This window comes from Peromyscus maniculatus, chromosome 3 (assembly GCF_049852395.1).
Source record: "Peromyscus maniculatus bairdii isolate BWxNUB_F1_BW_parent chromosome 3, HU_Pman_BW_mat_3.1, whole genome shotgun sequence".
Taxonomy (NCBI): domain Eukaryota; kingdom Metazoa; phylum Chordata; class Mammalia; order Rodentia; family Cricetidae; genus Peromyscus; species Peromyscus maniculatus.
This window is the reverse complement of record NC_134854.1, coordinates 110597861-110618080: the sequence shown is the minus strand read 5'-3', so window position 1 is coordinate 110618080 and position 20220 is coordinate 110597861. Positions and strand designations below refer to the sequence as shown.

Genomic DNA, 20220 nt, shown 5'->3' with positions numbered 1-20220 from the left:
CTTACCCACCCACCCCCATCCCCTAAGCACACACACTAAAAGGCTGTGGCTCCCAGCCTGGACCAAGCAACTGCACAGTCCCCACTCTGGACCTGCACCTGGGGCTGGTCTGCTGATTCTAACCATAGACCATGTAGTATAAGCACATCACCCCAGTACCCCATGCAGGTTTGGGGTGCTGCTACCAAATGGCCCTTGGTCGTCCTCAGCATCTGTACCTCTGATCCAAAGACACTATGTCCTGAACGCAGAGCCAGGGCCTGTGGTGGTAATCCTATCAACCCACAGTCCTGAAGCTGAAGCCCGTCGGAAGCAGTTGTGGCTTGGGGCACTGGCAGGCAAGCTTTTCAGAGTCTCTAGAAGGTATCATCGTGTCCCAGTCTAGGTAGCCTATGAGCCCCCAGGCACCCTGCTGGGCTGCTGCACATTGCATCCCTCCGTGCCCTGGCCAGAGTGTGTTTCTGGGGTCCTCCTCTGAGGGCACTTGGCAGAGGAAGTCAGTGTCATAGGATCGTGGGGTACTAATCATAGAGGGACATGGTAAATACTTATGGAGATCTGAAAGCTTCTGGGAGAGCATAAGACCAGATGGGGGTGAGTCCCAGGTGCCAATTCATCCAAAGTGCTGGCTGTCCCCAGACATCCTTACAAGGGGCCCCAGCCAACTTGGGGAGAGACAGCTAGGTCACCCATGATGGCAACTCTTCTGGACAGCCATTCATTCCACCGGGCTCTGCCTCACAGCTAGCTGCCAACCCCACAAGGAGACAGGAAAAGAGCTCTCTGGGAGAAGAGAGCTGAACAGGGGTGAGGGGTGAAAGTTGAGGTTTCAGAAACTCCTATAAAAATGAAAACAAACCATCCATCTTTCTCCCGGCATCTTACCCCGACAGTGCCCTTTCTGGATCTTGCCCTGACATCTATGGGGACAGCAACTCTGAAACCTGACCCAGCTCCCATAGGCTGCTGCCACCCCAGCCTAGGGCTGCCCTGGATGAGGACAACCTGGCATCCAGAGCAGGGAGCACTTTGGGGTGTCTTCTCCCCCTAAATGAATAGCCTCCTTCAGCTTTGGCCATTGAGGCATTTCAAAGCAATTGTAAAAATTATATGAACCCCATCGAAGAACTGTTACAACAATGTTTATTCCCAGCATTTGAAACAAGGACAATGATATTATAAATAATTGTAGATGATGAAGATAGGCAAGAAAAAATAACATAATTAAAAGAATTTTACAAGACGGCCCGTTCACAAAGATGGATGGAGTAACACAATACGATGAAAATATCTGCAATTAACATAAACCAGCACAGTGGACAGAAACCAGCTGCTGGTCAGCCTCCCCACAGGGTCCCATCATCCACATGGGCAGTACTGGGGCTTCTTGGGGTGCCTATCACAGCTCTGGGGCCCCAGGAAGAGGCAGTCTGAGGGTTCTTTCCCAACAGCAGTTAGAAGCCTAGAATCCAGGGCCTGTTCAGTAGGACCAAGGAAAACCCAGGATTCTGGAAGTCACAAGGCATGCTACAGAGCTTCCCTCAGGATCCCCTCCCTAGCCCAGGATGACATTAACCCACTACTCTTTCCCCGGGTTCCCCATCACAGCACCCTGCCAAACCCTTCTGTGTTTAAATCTCCTACAACTTCTCCTATGGACTGTCTCCCTTACATAGCCTCACTTCAGGATTGGCACGCGACAGGTGCTTGGTTACTCAGGGTTGGTCAACAGATTGGTAGCCTCAGGCCAGATTGTGTGGTATAAGGAGCAGATCGAGGTGACTATGCTTATGTGGTTAGAATGTAAGCAGAGCACACAGCCTGGCTGGACACCAATGATTTAGGTACCAGGTATGTACCTAAATGCTGGACCAGCATCCCCACCTCCTGTCTGGGCAGGGACAACCTAGGAGCACTTGGTCACTTAGGTCTCTTGTATGCTTGTCTCCTTTTCATCACTATTTGATTTCCTAAAATAATAATATAATAATTAAACTTGTTCTTAACTGAAAAAAAAATATGCCAGACAGTACAGAGTTAGATGGTTCTGTTGCCAGCAAATCAGAAAGTTTGGATCTCTCCCACAGCCTCCTGTTTGCTTTTAAGAGAGGGAGATAGATGTGGTGGCCCCTGCCTGTAATCCTAGCATTCAGAGGGCAGAGCCAGGAATCCCAAGCCAACCATAGCTACAAGGGGAGGCCCTGGTTTGGGGGAGGTTGGTTTGGTTTGGTTTGGAGGTTTGTTTTTGTTTTTGTTTTGTATGTTTTGCTGTTTGTTGTGTTAAGAGGTATAGATAAAGCTGAAGTTCAGGCCTCCATGGAGATGACTGTCACTCCCTCCAGCTGGCCCGTGCCCCAGTGGGTTTTACAAAGCTTTCCCTGTTTGAAGACTCTGTCATTGCACAGGCTAAGCATCCCTTATCCAAATACTGAAGACCAAAAGTGCTAAATCAACCTTTTTTCGGATTTTATGTTATTTAGAGACATCACTAGCTTAGCATCCCTAATCCAGAATTGAAATGCCCTAAAATGTGAGACTTTCTGAGCAGCACATAGGCACTCGAAGAATTTCTGAGTTTAGCACCTTCTGGGTTTTGTCTATATTGTTTTGAGTTTTATGGACATGGCTGCAGGTTGCTTCTGCAGCCATTGCAACTGACCCTGTCTAACCACAAATGTCTCACGATCTGAATAGCTCAGTTTGCACACCTGTCACCTGTCTGAGGTTACCAGGGCATTCCATTTTTCCACTCCACAGACAGACATGTGAGCAGCTCTGGGTAGGTGCTGACAGCAGAGTTGTCCCCAGTACCACGGGTGACAGAGGCCTGCACATCAGTCAGTTTGCATGCCTGCCATCCCCAGCACTGTGCTCTGGCCAGTTCTTGCCAGTTCCCCAGATGCAGAAGGTGCTTTTCCGAGCTGCTGTGCTCACCTTGTTTTGTGTCTCGGAAGCTCGGGACTGGCCTTCCCTGAGCAGAGCAGGCTGGGCTTTTCAGGTGGACTTGTGCCGGGGAGGAACAGGAAGCCTGGGCATTTGGTTAGAAATTGGGCTCTTGTGGGTGCCACCTGGTTTCCTGCTAGCTTTGACTTCCTGTCAGTGACTGAGAATCAAGCAACCTTGGCTTTGTGAGAGCTGACCCTTTGCTGAACCCTCGGGAAGGGCCACACAAGTGAAAGTGCTTTGGCCGCAGTTCACGGGAAGGAGAAGTGATGGTTCTCGAGGTGAAGGATCGGATCGGGTGGCGTGAGTTCTTCCAAGGCAGGGAGGCCCTGGAGCTGGTGGGGTTCCTCGGAGGAGCAGCTGTGCAAAGGCCCCCAGATGAGACCCAAGGTGTGTGTGGGGGGCAACAGAAAGCAGAAGCTGTAGGGAGGAAGGAGAGGGGTACAGTGGGGAAGAGTGGGGAAGCAGTGAGTGATGTCCTGGAAGGCAGGGGCAGGGGCAGGGGCAGTGGTCCTGGAAGCCAGGAGAGAACTCAGCACATTTGTCTATGTGAAACCTCTTTCTCGGTGACTTCAAGTGAAGCCCTGGGCTGTGGGTCTCTTTCAAACTCGAGTTCAGTCAGCCACCCACTATTGGTCTGAACAATAAAGCCTGTGGTCTGTACCTGCCCAAAGCCCTCCAAGACTCTGAGAGAGTCATCGGTGTCTGCGCTCAGACTCTTGGCCCTCCTGGCACAGCTGGGCACTGAACAGGTCGGGGAGGGGCACAGAGCAGCGGGCCCCAGGCACTGGGCTTCTTCAGCCCTGTCTCCGTGCATCCCACCTGTGTGTGCCGTCCTCTGACGAGAGGGAGGTGAGGGAGAGGCCAGCTTCCTGACGGGGCAGTTGTGAGACATTCATAAAACTTTTATTGGACTTGCCACCCTTCCAGATAAATATTTTTCAATTTTATGAGCTCGTTTTAGGGCCTAGGCTTAATCCTGGCTTTGTAGCTGCCTTAAAAAAATTAAATATTGTTTTGGCAAAAGGAGCCCCTCCCCCATGCCGCCAAAGGCAGCTCATAAATCCCAGTGTTCAACTCTTGCCCTTGCCCCTCCTCACCCAGCTCTCTTCCCTCCCACACCCTTGTCCTAGAACAAGATGGGATCCAGCGCATGGCCGCGAAAGAAAGGAAGTTCAGAGGAGTCTGCTTTGGAGGCTCCCAGTGGGGTTCACGTAGGCACTGCTGCTCCATGGGTCCCAGGTCCTCAGTGAAGCCTCTTCTTGCATGCCTCCCTCGGTCTGCTGTCTTGAGGACTGTCCTCCCAGGCCACCAAGCCCAGGAGTGCCCCAGCTCCCTGTCTGCCTCTTCCCTTATGACTGTGTGCTGTCAGAAACTGTCTGCTCTGTGTCCTTATCAGGCATGAATCTGGCCTTCTTGGAAATGTGACACACTCTTCCCCAGGCATGGCTCCAGATCTGAGCCCCTATCGGCACCCAGCAGGCAGAGGTGGCAAGTGCAGAGTGGGTGTGTGTGGTGGCTCTGGTGGAATAGAGTTGACATGGTTTAGACTTCATTTTATGTGACACTACAGTCACGGTGACTCAAAACTTTATCGCAACCCTGTATGGTAAGTGCTCCAGCCATCCATTTCTCAGATGAGGAGCCTGAGGCCAGGGCCTAACATCCCATATGAAGCTACACAGTGATTGGCTCCTGGGCCAGAGTCTGGGTCCCAGTGGTGAGCAAGGAGCCTGTCTTCTAGCTGCCATAGGGATGCCTAACTCTTGAACACACGGTGTGTGAATGCACCTGAGGAAGGGAAGGCTCCTGTCCAAGGATAAAGTATATGGCTTTATCTTTCCTGAGCATATGCTGCCCAAGTGCCGAAAGATTTTCTCTCTGACATCTCCCTGTGCCCGCCAAAGAGTGGGCGTTGCCCCCTATCTCAGAAGAGGTACCTGTGGGCCAGTGGCACAGGGGCTGGTCAAGGCACCTGCTTGCCTGGGAAGAGCAGTGTGTCCTGCTCAGCCTTTGGGCTCACTCCCTGGCCTGCTGTTCCTGCCCTGCCTAGTCCTGCTCCTGCTCTAAGGCCCCACATGGCCACCCAGGGTGTAACTGCAGTCTGGATGCCTGGAGACTCCAGAGGTACCACCACTAAACTGTCTCAAGGGAAGCTGTCCCTGTGACAATATCTGTAGCTTTGCAGGTCACTGAGCTAGCCACCAGACAGGCAGGTAGCATAGGAAAGTTGCTTTCCTGGGGGTAACTAAAGAAAGCAGGGACCCGATGTTGCCCTGAGAACAGAATCTCACAATTTTCCATGTACCCAGGGGCCGAAGTTGCCCTGTGACAGCCAGATCTGCCTGTGTCTATATGATACAGGGTGCCCAGCCATGTGGGCCAGCGCCACAAGCACAGGCATCGTGAGTCTGGTCCTCAGCAGTGTCTTACACACCGTCACTTTGAGAACTTCTGAGCCTCACTCCCACTTGCCAGGCAACTTGGAGAAGACAGACCTCCCACAGCCAAGCATGGCCCTCGAGGTCACACAGACCCCTGCTCCTTACCCCGCAAGGACAGAGGAGGCTGAGCCGTGCCATTGCAGGCGGGACAGCACCAAAGAGTCCTTAGTGGGCTGGTGCTGTGGAGGAGCAGACACTGATGTCCCAATGGGCTGCTTGTCCTGCCTGTGGCATCCCAGACCTCTCACAGCCCTCAGACCGAGAACATCACAGTGGCCCATTTATGTCACTGGATGTGCTCTTTTTGACAAAAGGCCGGGTTTCCACTCACAGAAACACACAATGCTCTGTGAGGTGAACTGATCTGAAGAAGGCTTTCTTGAAGAATGGAGGGGGCTGCGAGGAGTACAGCAAAACAGTGTTGCTGCCCAGTGAACTGGCTGAGCAATGAGTGTGATGGGTGATGAGGCCACAGCTTGTCCCCAGTACGAGGGAGATGCCACGGCCACTGCACCTTGACAGCTAGCCCTGCAAACACAATTCATTCAGAGATTTCCACTCGGAGAGGTTCTCCTGAGAAGCAGGGTGCTCGGGCCACAATTGGCATGTTCCCTCCTGACCCCTGGGCACCAGAGCCCACTTCGTTCCTTGCATCCGGGGGCAGCTGTGTTGGAAGCCTGGCATCAGCTGAGGCAGGCACAAGTGCATGCAGGGCCAGGTGCATGCGCTGCCAGCTCGTGCAAGCTCAGCTCACCATTGCCGGTACAGATTGCCTTGTAATATGTCACAGAGCAATAAGGTACAGGCCACCAGCCCTTCAGAGAAGCTCTCCTGGGCCCCCTGCTTTCCCACCTGTGCTGGAGCTGACTGGGGGCCGCGGAGTCCTGAGGAGTGGTGCAGGCCGTAGGGTTCTTGAGTGGTTTGGTTCTCCCAGAACAAAGGCTTACAGCCCTGTGGCCTTGCCCTCCTTCCCAGTGCAGGCAGGAGCTTACTTTAGAGATAGCCCCTCTTCTGGCTGTTCTCATGAGTCTGGATTCTCTTTTAAAAGAAAAACAGAACTCCTCAAAGTGAGCAAAAACTCTAGTGTGGGTTAAGCTGGTGCAGCTGTCCCCACTGAAGACCCTGCCAGCCTTTGCTGAAACAAGCTCTCATTTCTTCTCAGTTCACTCAGTGGCAGAGGCTGGGGAACAGGGCCACAGATAGCCTGGGTCACTAGCCACTGCCTGCCGTAGAGCCCTTCTCTCTAGTTACAGAGGAGGCTGGAGAAGGAGCATGCCTCAGAGCATCTGCCCTGAGCACTGGGGACCAACCCTAGCTGTCTCTAACAGCGCACTGTCAGACAGGCTGACATCCTGGTCACATGTATAAATATGGTCCAGTTACAGGGAAACTGGGAGGGTTTGGGTTTCACTGGACACAGTGATTTCATGGATGCTCCCCGACTGAATGGTATAGTTGGATTTTTTATTTGTTTGTTTGTTTTTTGTTTTTATTTACTATTTGGAGGCTCACCACCCAGCTCCCAAATCAATACGTGGAGACTTATTCTTATTTATGAATGCCCGGCCTTACCTTGGCTTGTTTCTAGCCAGCTTTTCTAACTTAAGTTACTCTGTTTCTCTTTAACTATGTTTTGCCTGTGGGTTTTTTACCTTTCTTTATTCAATATACCTTTCTTTCCTTCTTACTCCGTGGCTGGCTGTGTGGCTGGCGCCTGGCATCCCCTTCTCCTTCACTTTTTCCTTTTCTCACTCCTCGATCTCACTCTCTTCCCTAGATTTCCCTCCTATTTATTCTCTCTGCCTGCCAGCTCCACCTATTTCTCTCTTCTGCCTAGATTAACCAGTCAGCTCTTTATTAGACCAATCAGGTGTTTTAGGCAGGCAAAGTAACACAGCTTCAGAGAGTTAAACAAATGCAACATAAAAGAATGCAGCACATCTTTGCATCACTAAACAAATGTTCCACAGCATAAACAAATGTAACACATCTTAAACTAATACTCCACAACAGAACAGGGGTGTTGGCATTAATCCCCAAAACCCACCTCCTGTGTCTTCATGATGTGTCCTGTAGTGGGTCTGTGTCCCACTTCCTGCAAAAGCAGGAAGCAGACCTCCAGTGCTGGGCTGAGGCTGACATAGCCAAACCACATTGCTCTTCAGAACCTACCAAGAGGTAGCCAGTAGTCTATACTAAGAGAGCCACAGGGCACCAGCACAGGATATATAAGGTCCCTGCCACAGGCCTGGGCCATGAGAACACATACATAGGTTTACTGAGGGCAAGTTGTGCAGTATCCTCAGATATAGTATCTAGTGGGCTACAGTGAGCCCTGACAGGGCTATCGGAGTGGAGAGAGAAGTCTGTGGTGTTTCTGTGTGCCATGCCTCTACCCCACATCCCTCATGCCTCAGTCTCATGCCCAGATCACAGATGATGATGCACTGGTGAGCCACTGTGCTGCTATGCAGTAAGCACTAGTAAGGCGTTGGTTACCTGGATTTGGCCCTCGAGGCCAGGTCACTGACTCCAAATGCCCCTTTCTTTCTGTACCCCCTCCCCTGCAGCATGTGGTAGAATATGGCCTCCTAAAAGTGTAGCCCGACTTTCTCCTCAGGTCTAATGCACACTGTCCTGACAACCCAAGGTCATGGTGAAGACAGTGCTCTTTGGGGTCTGGAGAATTGTTGACTGAAAGGGGTCACTTTGTTCACAGCAGCCCTGGGTAAGTCGCTCTGGGCCAGGGGGCATCTGTATAGCACGCGGGAAGTAGAGACAGTGATGGGGACACTTATCTGAGGAGCCTGTGCCTATGGCTCTACTCCCAACCACTATGTCCCGAGAAATGGAAGGACCTCAAGCCTGACCACTGTAACAGGGACCACAGCAGAGGTTGACATCTTGTCAGCCGAGGAAGCCACGTCTCATGACAGAAGCCGTCCCCTCACTCCACTTTCCTTTCTGTGCCAGTGCCCAGGCCGCAATGCTCTCCTGTCTAACCTTACCCAGTCCACGTCACCACCCCTGAGTCCCACAAGGTGCTGGAGGAAAATGGAGGTGAGGCCTGGCACACGGGGATACCCAGGCTGCCCCGGCTCACTCGCTATGCGCTGCATGATAAAGGATGTGTGGTTGGAGAAGGAAGCGACAGACCCACCTCCTTCCAGAGTGTATTCGTTCCTGTCCCTGACTCCTCTGGCTCCTCAGGTCTTCAGCCACCAGCCCTAAGCGCTTGGCACTTGTAGGGAAGGCTTCTGCATGTGCTGAGAAGAAAGGAGGCATTGTTTGGCTCTTGGAAGCAGAGGTTTCTGTCCCTCTCCCAGGACCTTGCCAGCACAACACTCTTTCCCTGAGGCTCTGTACCTGTGAGCAGCAGGACCTGGTATTCACAGAGCAGGCAGCTGATCCCCTCATCCAGTCCCACATCCCCTCAAAAACAGATGTCTTCTCATCGCACTGGCCGGGCTTTGAAGGACCAGGCTGGAATCCAGATCCTGACAATGGTTGTTCTTTTGGTGCGGGGCTGGAGAGCAACCCTTAGACTTATGATGTCACAGCGCACCACCAGGACTCAGGTCTCCAGGGAGGGGCCCAGCCATCTGTCATCTCCCAAGAGCTTCCAAAGAGACACACTGGGGGAGGTATTCCAAACCAGAGGCCTGCCTGAGGTCTCCATATATGTGAATAACTCCACTAGCTATGTACCACAGCTTAGAGCCAAACAGGGACAAATCTCAGCCTGGGTCAGAGCACAGTGAGTGTTTTGGAAAATGTCAAACCAGTAGACAAGAGCCACTTTTGACCACCAGCCACTGTGCTGCATGGTGCTGTAAGAGGCCCAGGCAGGCAGCAGGCAATAGTGATCCAAGAGATAGCTGCTATGAAGGTGAGAGTTGGGACAAAGGGGCCTGTTGAAGGAGAGAACCAAGACCTGGGCAGGGAGAGGTACTGTTCTGCAGACCCTGCTTTGGGCACAAGGACCCATGTGACCTCAGCATGAGGAGACAGCCTTGGCAGATATACCAGGAAGGCAAGCTGGAGTGCCAGTGTTTCAGTGGGCCATGCCCCTTGGAGGCACAGGCCAGGCCTGAGATCTTCCCTAGGGGTCACAGTAGGGCAGCTTATATGACTAGCTTATATGCGGAGCGTCAGCTGTGTGCTTGCACACACCAGTGGTGGGGAGAGAGAAACTGTCAGAGTCTACAGTTCCAGGAGCGTGGAGAGGGACCTGTGCGGCCATGCCACCCCCGCCTTCATCTGCCAGCCGCAGAGGGCAGGGGTACAAGTCACCTGCGCTTGCCTCTCCCTCTTCTCGGGCAGCAAAGCTGATACAGTAATCAGGATGCCACATATGGGCCCTGGAAAATGACTGCGCCTGAGCCTTTGTTCACTCTCATTATTCTCAATGGCTTTTTCCCTAAGTCATAAAAATGACGTTTTTAATATGTGGATTTTTTTTAAGAAAAAGCAATATGAAGGCACTATGAAGATGACTTTTATTGTCAATAGCTCTACCTTTTAAACCAGTTATCTTAGTTTCTGCTCTAGGTATTTTAATTGAAGATTAACTTATGTTAAAGAGTGTACATGTGAAGGGTGGGAGCATTAAAATTCTGCTCCCTGAGTGGTGGGGGAAAATACTTCGTGGGAAGCCACCAGGAACCTGCTCCCCACTCTTTGGCTTCAGGACTGCCCTACCACAGTCTTTCCCACCTGCCAGGAAAATACAGGGTCTTCAGTCCCCCTAGATTGCAGCAGCCACACCACAGCCAGAATTGCCCCTGGGCATAAAGGAGGGAAGGTGGACAGAGCTGTGCAGTGGTTGAAGGCACGGGTCTAAATGAGGACGTCCTTGCTGTGCCCCTGGTCGGTCACTGCGTGTCTCTGTCCCTCAGTGTCCTGGCATGTCAGTGGAGGTGGCTGCAGTTGAGATGTGGTGTCTGTGGGACATAGTCACCATGCAATGCAGGGAACATTTTCTCTGACTGGCCCAGAAATAGCTTTTTTTTTTTTTTTTTTTTTGGTTTTTTGAGACAGGGTTTCTCCAAGTAGTTTTGGTGCCTGTCCTGGGTCTTGCTCTGTAGACCAGGCTGGCCTCGAACTCACAGAGATCCACCTGGCTCTGCCTCCCAAGTGCTGGGATTAAAGGCGTGCACCACCACCGCCCAGCCAGAAATATCTTGATAGTGGGGCACCAGCTAAGCTTTCTGTGGCCAGGCTGGGATCATGTGAGATGGTCTTCCTTCAGGATCCCTCTGTGTAGCAGTTAGCTACTTTAAGACCATTTTGCCCACAGAGGACACCCAGCAGCCCTCAGGTCCAGCCAACCAGTATTTCCCCATGGTGACCCAAAGTGCAGAGACCCAGTCCTCAGAAGTTTCTGAAGAGATGTTCTGGAACCTGGCCCTCCCCGAGGACAGTTCCTGGAGTGCAGTAAAGGGTCTGGCCTGCCTCGAGCCCCAGGCTGCCGTGGGTACTTCATAAGCACATCTCTGGATGTAAGTCCTGCTCCTTAACCGTGGCTGTGAGCCCTCAGCTGCCTGGGCAGTGACTCCCCTGTGGAACACCTGTGTGGCACTGGCTAGGTGAGGGGCATTAAGGGGATGCTGGCAATGGCAGAAGAAAAGTGACCTGAGACTGGCGTCCCTCAGTCCCACTGAAGAAGGGGGGGGGGGGGTGTTCAGCCACCAGCTCCCTTCCCTACAACCCTGCAGAGGCGGCCCTCTCCCCTGCCATTCCAGTATCCTCCCACCCCACCTCAGCTCTGTCCCCGTGCTGTCCCCACTGCCCTCTCACCCCATTCATCCAGCACCATGGCCCGTTTCCTAAAAGGTGTGGGCATCTACCTAGCAACCTTGATTGAGCCCCAGGGGAGGAAACATATAGATCCTGGACTTCCTCCTTATCCTTGCCTCAAAGGGCTCCAAATCCAGGTGGGTGTGGCCAGCAGGAATAGAAGAGCTCTGGTATTCCAGGACCCCCCCTCCCAACCTGCTTGGCTGTGATCAGAAGACATGCTCATCGCCCCTCAGCCTATGTAGGCCTAGAGGCTGCCTGGCCATGAGAGGGCCACTAGGACCCCAACAGGCTAGCAAGAAGCTCCCTTTCTAGGAGTCACCCCAGGAACAGAGCCATACTCAGGGCCCCTTCTGCTGGGTCCTGGTAAGCTAAAAGGGCCAGGGTGGCCCTTGCTGGAGTCTCTGGGGAAGGGTCAGCACCTTGACCCCAGGAAGAAGACTACCAGTGTACAACCACCTCTTACTGAAAGTCTAGGCAGGAGATACCAAGGCAGTTGCCATATCCCACTGAGGAAGCCCAGCAGCAACTGAAACTGAGGGGACCGAGGCATGCCGAAGGGTCTGTAGGAGGCAGGCTGCTGGGGTGCCCAGGAAATATAGGCCTCATCTGAACATATATGAGGATCTAAAGATTTCTTCAGGGGAGCTTGATCCAGGAGGAGTGGTCGAAATTTGTTCTAAAAGGATTTTGGACAGCAATGGGGCAGGTAAGCAGAGAGATGCTTGCTGCAGTGGCTGGGACATTCACACATAGGCTGCACTGTGGCCCACTCAGCAGGACCTTCCCTGAAGAGGCCCTGGGACCTCGGAGGAACATGAGTCAACTCTGCGTGGGCACAGGGGCTTGACTAGGATTGCCAGGGAGTCCAGGTTCCATGCTGCATGTGAAATGGCACCCTGCTTAGGCGGAGGCAGGGGCCTGGCTGGAGATGTCCTCATGCCAACACATGCTTCCAGGAGCTGCAGCCGCATCAGGGAGTGGAAACCTCATAGGATCGGGTAGTAGGAAGCTGGCCTCAGGCTGGCTGGCTGCTCATCTCTAGCCAGCTCCCCTCCAAGCTGAGTAAGAACCTAGGACAGCAAATGTCTCTCTACTAGGCTACCCTCTCAAATGGCTCAGCCTCCAACTGAGCCTCAAGACCAAGTCATTTCCTGTCTGGATCAGACTGATTTTGGTTTTGTCTTTTTATTTATTTACTTTTTAAATTTATTTATTTTTATTTGTTTTAATTACACTCATGATATTCATTAATTACACTCATGATATTCATTACATTTGTGGTATTCATTGATTATATGTACATTATTCATTCAATAATTATATTTATGATATTCATTAATTGTATTGATTTATTACATTCATGATATAATGTCCTGATACTACTGTCCATTTGTGGGACTTTTCCATCACACAAAACAGAAATTCTGTACTTAGGAAATCATTGCTCTGTATTCCTTTCTTCTCCATCTTGAGATAACATCTAATCTTTCTGTCTCTATGAATTTGTATATTCTATATATTTCATGTAATACAATTCTATAGTATTTGTCCCCTTTATTGAATGTAAAAGCATTTTATGTACAACTGCAGGAGAAATAATACACAGATAGCTTGAACATAAAAACAGGTTATAATTCAAAAGTCCAGTGTTATTTTAAACAGTAAAATATTTTCTCTGTAGAAAATAGTAAGGTTTTGTCTTTTTAAAAAAGCTTTCACATATTGCATGTTTTTCCTCCCTACACACCCCAATCTCCAAAGCTCAGCTTCATTGTGACTTCAGTTAACTTGGTTCGCGAATATCTCTGCAAAGGGCCTTTTTTTTGTTTTGTTTTGTTTTTGAAGAATTCATTGTTGCTGCTAAGAAGCTTAATATAAATTAAAGAAGGAATTAGGCAACATTAAGACATCAAAATGGGCATGCGTCGCCCATTGCCTCCGTCTCCTCCCAATCAAAGGAGTGTGTGAGCCGTCAAGTGTGCTCAAGAGCCGTAGAAGGAACCTGGTTTCGTGGTTACATGGGCCTATCTGCCGCCCCCTCCCCTAATTCCTTTTGTTACCGGGACGGCAGAATTCAGTTCTGATTTTTTTTTAATTAATCACCTTATCTCTTTAAAGCAAATTGCATCTTTGTTTACATACATGACCGGTGCAGAGAAGGAACAAGGAAAATCAGGGCTGGTACCCGCAGCTAGCGAGGACAGGCCTGTGAGACAGTGAGCAGAGGGCCACACCTGCCAGTACATGGCAGGAGGACCAGTCACTCCCACAGAAGTTCAGAGGGAACCCAGAAGGCACCAGCTGGTTCTCCCCAGATCACCAAGATCTGCCCTCTGGCCTGTCCCTGGCCAAGTGAGGAGCAAATGACAAGCCAGCCATGACAAAGGGAGTCCCACATCCAGATCCCAGCGCTATCACATAGCTAGAGGGCATACACCTTGGCTCACCTCATCTGGACCCCTGCACGTTAAGTGCAACCAAAGCCTGCTGTGAGTCAGATGTGACCGCCAGGCCTGCATTAAAGCCTCTCCCACCTTATCAGCTCATCCATTCCTGTCATGCCAGCCAGAACCCCAGTCCACACAAGCTGGCTTCTACCTTCCAGCAGCATCAGCAGGCCCTCCGCAGAGGCCAGTCACCTCCACCCGGGGCTTCTGTTGCACACGGCCCCGCATCCTGTCCAGCTGCAAGCCTGTTGAACTCGGACTCTGTGGCCACCCAGCTGCCAGCCCAGCAGTCCTCACCAGGATGCTGTCCCAGGGGAGCTCCTACCCCCATTCACTGTCTCCTTCTACAGCCTCCTCATAGCTGCTCTGGCCTCAGTGAGTCCCTGAGGGGCCTCCTGACCCCAAGATGCTTACAAGGGCTCCTTTCCCACTGGGGGGTGCCAGCTGCCCACCAACGTGAAGGCCCCTCTTCTAGTCTGGCCCCTGACATGAAAGCGACGCCAGCAATTGGAGGCAATTTGCCGGCCTTTGATGGCCACTGCCGGGCGGCACCCTCCCTGGGCTTGAAAAACTTCGCTTCCCACATTCTTCCCTGATTGCCCAGTGGAGCCAAGACCCAGCAGCCTGCAGCCCATTGTGCCTTTGTGTGGGGCTGGCACACAGTGAGAAAGGCCAGCCAGGCCCTGGGAGAGGTCCCCATGGGAAGCCATGAGCGGTGGTGTCACATAGGGTCACTGCCACCCCCACTACGTCCTGGGGTCTGGGCTCAAAAGAGAGTAGAGTAGGCTCCAGGACTCGTGCTGTCTAGGGAGAGAGGAGGCCTCCTGAACAGGGGACATCATGGGCTACCTCAGCCCCAACACACCCCCTGCCAGGGGAAGTCTGGTGCTGGCACATGGGAGAGGACCAAAGTCCAGCCTGATGTCTGGTCCAGACTGCTCTCTGGACCACTCGAAGGGCAGGCATGGTTTTCACAGGCCTCACCACTGGCCTGTTCATCTCAGTGGGATGCACGCAGGTGCGTGTAGCATGGAGGGACTGGCATGTAAATGTATGTGATAGAGATAAGTGCATGTGGGTGTGAGTGTGGTGTGTGTGTGTGTGTGTGTGTGTGTGTGTGTGTGTGTGTGTGTGTGTGAAAGCATATGTGGGATATATGTATATATATATATACAGGGTCATGGGTGTGTATAGTATAGGTGAGTACTAATGGCTGTATATGATATGTAGTGTATGTATGAGACAGTGGATACATGTGACATGGGAGTACATGGAAAGGGATGTGGGTTCATGGAGGGTAGCATGCAGAGGTGTAAGTATAGTGATGTTGGGTGCTGCATACACCATGGGATGCCTCCAACACATTCATGTGCCCCCAGGAGACCTAGAGGGCTCCATGCCCGGCAGTGGGAGGATCCTCCCCACTCCCCGGCCTCTGGGAAGAAGGCACTACATAACCACAGTGAAAACAGGTGCTCAGTGTGGCTCCTAGGAGGGATTCCATTTAGCTCGGGGCAGTCAGGGGACGTGCTCCGAGGAGCAGTGGCAGAGTGAATTCTCCGGGTGGAAAGGAACTCAGCCCACAGACATGAATGGTCAAGAGCCCTTGCTTGGTTTCCTGTGGTTGATGGTCAGAGTGAGACAGGAGCATCGGGAGTGGAGAGGCAGAGGAGGCAGGCATGGCTCTGAGTGAGGACATACTCCTGCTGTGGAACAGGTCCCAGCGTCACGTGGGCCCCAGAGGATTCTCTCTGGCGAGGGAGTAGAGCAGGAGGCAGCAGCAGTGGCCAGTGGGGCTGAGGAGCTGGGAGAGCCCGTCCCTGAACCTGCCCTGAGACTCCTGCTCTAGCTGGAAGCAGCTGTGCCGGACACTCTGACCTTGGTGCCCATAAAGGAGCTCTACCCATGCTCAGCCTCACCCTTCCCAGGCACAGCCGGAGCATGCCAGAAGCAAGGCCACTGGCCTCAAAGTGCCAGCCTGCTTCCTGACCACAGCTGCCCTGGGCCCCACCCCCAGGCTGTGGGGACCCACCTGGACCTCCTTCCCCTTCCCCTGCTTGCCTGTGTGCTAGGGTGCACTGCTATACATTGTCCTTTGTTGGGGTTCAGGAGTGGGCACACTGTGGGGCCCGTGTAGCTGGACCTCTGTGCCTAACCAGGGTTACCCAGAGCCCGTGGGCAGTACAGAAAAGTAGAAGAAAGGCACTACTTATAACCCCTTGTGATCCCTGGTGGCTAGGCATAGGGCCGTCTGGTCTTTTCTCTGTAGCTCAGTTGATAGGGTTCTTCTGAAAGTTTTGCCTGCTGCATTTTTTGAACTAAGTTTAGAATACATGTTTTGTATAGAGGTCAGAAGTCAACTTTGTGTGTCTTCCTCTGTGACTGTCCCTAATTTAGTTGCGGCAAAGTCTCACTGAACCTGGAGTTCACAAAATTCATCTAGACTGGCTGGCCAGCAAACCCCAGGGACTTCCTGTCTTTACCTCCTGGATGCTAAGGTTATAGGTGCACACCACTTTGCCCAATTTCTTACCTGGCTGTTGGGGATCTGAACTCAGGTCCTTGGGCTTGCAAATACATTACCAAATAAGCCTTGTCTGTGTCCTCGCCCCTAGCATGAATCTGTCTTTAAATGTTTATTTAGCCCGACTGAACATCGCTTTACTATGGCAAGGGGCTTTGTCTTATCAGCCCTTGGTCTCGGGTCCCCTCTAACCAATGTTAGACATGTGGGTCTTTGATGCTCAAACACAGATGGACACCAGACCACCTTAGTCACCAGCACTGCCCACCACCCACTGCGGGACCTTGGGCAAGTGTGAAGCCCCTGAGCACCTCAGTTCCTCCAGCCCTGACCAGTGAGGACCGGGCACCTCCGCACATCTGGGCCCACATGGCACATGCTTGTCTGGTCTGCATCCCGTGGTTGACTTGGACTGTGCAGGAACCTTCTCACAGGCTGTTTCCAGCTGCTTGACCTTGGGGTTCTTGGTCCTAGGGGTTTGCCTCCAGTCCTGTAGGGTCTCACCAGCACTGACAGCTAGGAGCCAGAGTCCCCAGCTAGGAGCAGGTCACATGGGCAAAGACAGAAACCTCACTGTGGTAGGACTGGTCACAGAAAGCCAGCAGATACAAAACCATGGAGGTAATAGAGCCTGCCAGAGGAGACGGAGTGAGAGGAGAGAACTAGAGCAGTGAGGCCAGAGAGGCTGGGTACAGTGGCCAGGTAGCCAGGAGGCCTGAGGAGTGACTTCTGAATAGAACTTAGAATAGTGCTCTTCGAACTCCAGGGCGTGCTTCAGCCGAGCTGAAGGGCTGACAAAGCCAGCAGTGTGCAGAGGTGGATGTACGGACGTGCAGGACCGGGAAGCTGATGTGTGCTGTTTGCCCAGGCACGAAGGAAGAGCCGGGAGAATGGGGTGGCAGGGTGGGAAACTGTCCTGCCTGATGGCACCCTGGGCTATGGATGCGGGCACCCTAGCTGCCTGCTGACTCCCTTGACCCAGCCATCACCCTTTCCCCACAGAACAAGCATATAGCTCATGGACTTGGCCACGTCACAGATTCCTTCTACCTCTGTAGCCTGCCAGCAGTCTCTGGGGGGTCCCTGTCACCCAAGCATGCGTCCAGCAGTCGTTTTCAGAGAGCCCTGCATTAGGAACATCAAAGCTGCTACCACCGCCCTCCCAGGGACACAGGGTCATTTCCTTAAGTTACTCGTGCTATCTAGGGTTATCTGCCTCCAGACCTGTTGACTAGAATCTCTCCAGGGGAGCTGGCTTGGACTGTGGGTCTCCTCCCGGCTGCCCACTGATCCTGCAGTGCCAAGTATCTTTAAAAGGAAAGCCCCGGGCAGTTGAGAGACAATTGCAGCTTGAGCTGGGCCACGAGCCTGTGGTGGGTACAGCTCCAACTTCCTCAGCATATGCCACCTGGCCCAAGGAAAGGGAGCCACTGAAGAAACGGCGTGATATCTGCCATATGCCCCAGGAGTTGTTGGGACAGGTTTCTTGGTAGACCCTTGATGGTGCTCCCAGACCCCTGTGATGGCTGAGGCGACCAAGCTGCTCATTGGCCACAGTACTGCTTGTGCCAGATTCCTCTTGCATCCCTGCCTGCTCTGTGGTGATGCGGCGTGCACTGTGTGTAACCAGAGCCATCACAGATGAGATGGACTGCTGATTGGGCCACACCTGTCTCCCCAGCGTGGCACAGACGCTCTGGAGCCCTGTACCTCTTCAGCGATCAGACCTCCTGGCACCAGAGAGAGACAGGCCCGTACCATTTGTCAGGGTCTGGTGCCAGCAGGAGGAAGGCCCAGCTCTGATTCAGGGACTCAGATACCTGCAGGCCTGGCACCAGCCCAGGGCCCTCTTCTTGCTCCAAGGCCTAGGCCCCGTCTGGGAGGAGGCAAAGCCACAGATGCGGGGCTAAAGACCAGGCAACTGCGGGAGGGCACCTTCTCCTTGCTGCACTCCGGCGGGGGCAATGGGCAGCTTGTCTCTAGGGTACTGCTAGCAACTTCAAGCCCCTAGCTTTCCCAGGGGGTCCAGGATTTGAGGTAGCTAACAGTCTCACTTTTGTCTGTCAGAGTGAGCCCAACCCCTTCATACAGTGAGACAGGCCATCCCTAACTGACTTCAGTTTTCCAGGGACATACCACTTTTTAAATGCCCAGAGATTAGGGACCAATGCAGAGTGCTTGGAGAGCCCTCTTCAAGATCATTGCCAGAGCCAGGCAGTGATGGTGCACGCCTTTAATCCCAGCACTTGGGAGGCAATGCAGGCAGATCTCTTAAGTTCAAGGCCAGCCTGGTCTAGAGTGAGTTCCAGGACAGCCAGGGCCACACAGAGAAACCCTGTCTTGAAAAACAAAAACAAAAATCATTGTCAGAGGCCTACATGCAGGTGGATGCTGCCTTTCAGAATCAGGGCTGTCAGATTTCCCCCAGGAGCCAGTAGGCACCAGCAGGCACTGCCTGAGCCCCTGCCCAGCGTCTCATCTGGAAACCCAAGACAGTCGGTTGGAAATACCAACACAAGAATAAATAAGCATGTGAGATGCTGGATTCGATCTAACCAGTGCAGTGTCTGCAGCTGCCAGGTGCTGTCAGTCTGCAGCTTAACAGAAAACAGCTAAGCTGCGACGCTTTCCCTGAAGGGCCATGGGACATCTTCCATGTTAGAGCAGAAAGGATGTTCTGCATGAAGAAAGATCGTACTGAGTTCTTGGAGATGGCAAAGAGCCCAACCTTATTCAGGGTGGGTGGTGAGGATGGAGGAGTCAGCTAGAGACAGTGTCTCCCAGAGCCTGGGTGAGACCCCCACACACAAGAGCTCTGGCCGAGGAGAGCTGATTAAACCTCCCAGCTGTTCCCTGCTCACCTCTGGTCTGCTGAGGCTCCCCTCCTCTGAACCCACCCAGAGGCAAAAGGCACAGAACCTGAGAGAGCCTGCTACAGAGTCAGACTTCCGGCATAAGGGGAAAGAGGGTATCTACGTGGTGGCCAGAACCTCAAGTGGTCTGTCTGGCAGGCAGAAGAGTGTTCTCAGAGAGCATTAGGCCCTTAGGGACCAGGTGAGCAGCCAGAAAATTAGAGAGTTGTGCCCCAAAGTGACTGGCTAGTAGTGAATTAGGTGTGGGGAGGAGTCAGAAAGGCCCTACCTTGTTGGGCAGAGAGGGTGATACTGGATGGGAAGGGCACGGAGCTGGGAGACAAGGAGGCCGCTCTGCCTACAGTGAGTCAGTGACACTTTTATCCCTCTCAGGTGGCCTCAGCCCTGAGTCCAAGAAGATCCTGACACCTACACTCAAGAAGCGGAACCGAGCAGGCCGCGGGGAGACCGCCAAGCCAGAGGAGAGCGCCGAGCGGCCAGAGCCCATGCAGCCTGTGACACTCAGCCTGTCTTTCAAGCGCTATGTCTTTGACACCCAGAAGCGCATGGTACAGACTCCCTAAGTGAACCAGCCCCCCCCCCCGGGGCCTCTTGCCAGCTACAAGCCAGACCACAGTGCCAGATGCCCCCAATGTGCCTCCGTCTCCCCAATCCTGCAGGCAGCCCATGCACTGCCATCCCCACTGATGTTGAGCCCCTCTGAGAAGACCTGGGGAAAGTGAGGAACAGTGCAGAAAGGCTGCCACTCCACTCGTGCACCCGCCCCGGAGAGCAACTAAGCCCGGCTTGGAAAGGGCCTTAGCAGAGCCAGCAACCTGGGCCTCACAGGCTCCCCCAGTTAGGGTGTCTGCAGCCACTCTCAGCCCTATCCCAAGTGACTGGCACCCTCCAACTGGAAATAAACATCCCATACATGACATAGCCACCCATGGTCTGCCTGTCTCCCACGGGTTACCAGGAATCACGGGATTATGTGGCGTTGGGTGAGGACTCAGAGCTGCTAGGACCACCCAAGTGGCTCCTGGGGTGTCATGGGCCTTGAAGAACAGAGGTTCTCTGAGTAGCTGAGTCTAGTAAGGTCCCTTGGGCGGGGGCTAGCACCCTAGGGCTCTATCTTGACACTAGAGGTCAATAGACCCTGACCTCCAGTTTGGGGACCAGACTCCCGAGGGTACTAGACCAGGGAT

The 20220-nt window shown here is 52.9% G+C and overlaps 1 protein-coding gene across 3 annotated transcripts in view; it reads left to right on the top strand.

Moving 5' to 3' along the window:
* Positions 1-19954, top strand: part of Eefsec (eukaryotic elongation factor, selenocysteine-tRNA specific) — a 210441-nt gene extending 190487 nt beyond the window's left edge. For 2 of the 3 annotated variants that reach the window (XM_006996141.4, XM_076567282.1), the window contains exon 7: positions 19406-19954. In XM_006996141.4, coding sequence (XP_006996203.1) covers positions 19406-19596 — 191 coding nt within the window. In that variant the 3' untranslated portion in view covers positions 19597-19954. The remainder of the gene's footprint in view (positions 1-19405) is intronic. The other variant, XM_076567283.1, reaches the window with a different exon arrangement.
* Positions 19955-20220: the final 266 nt, after the last annotated feature.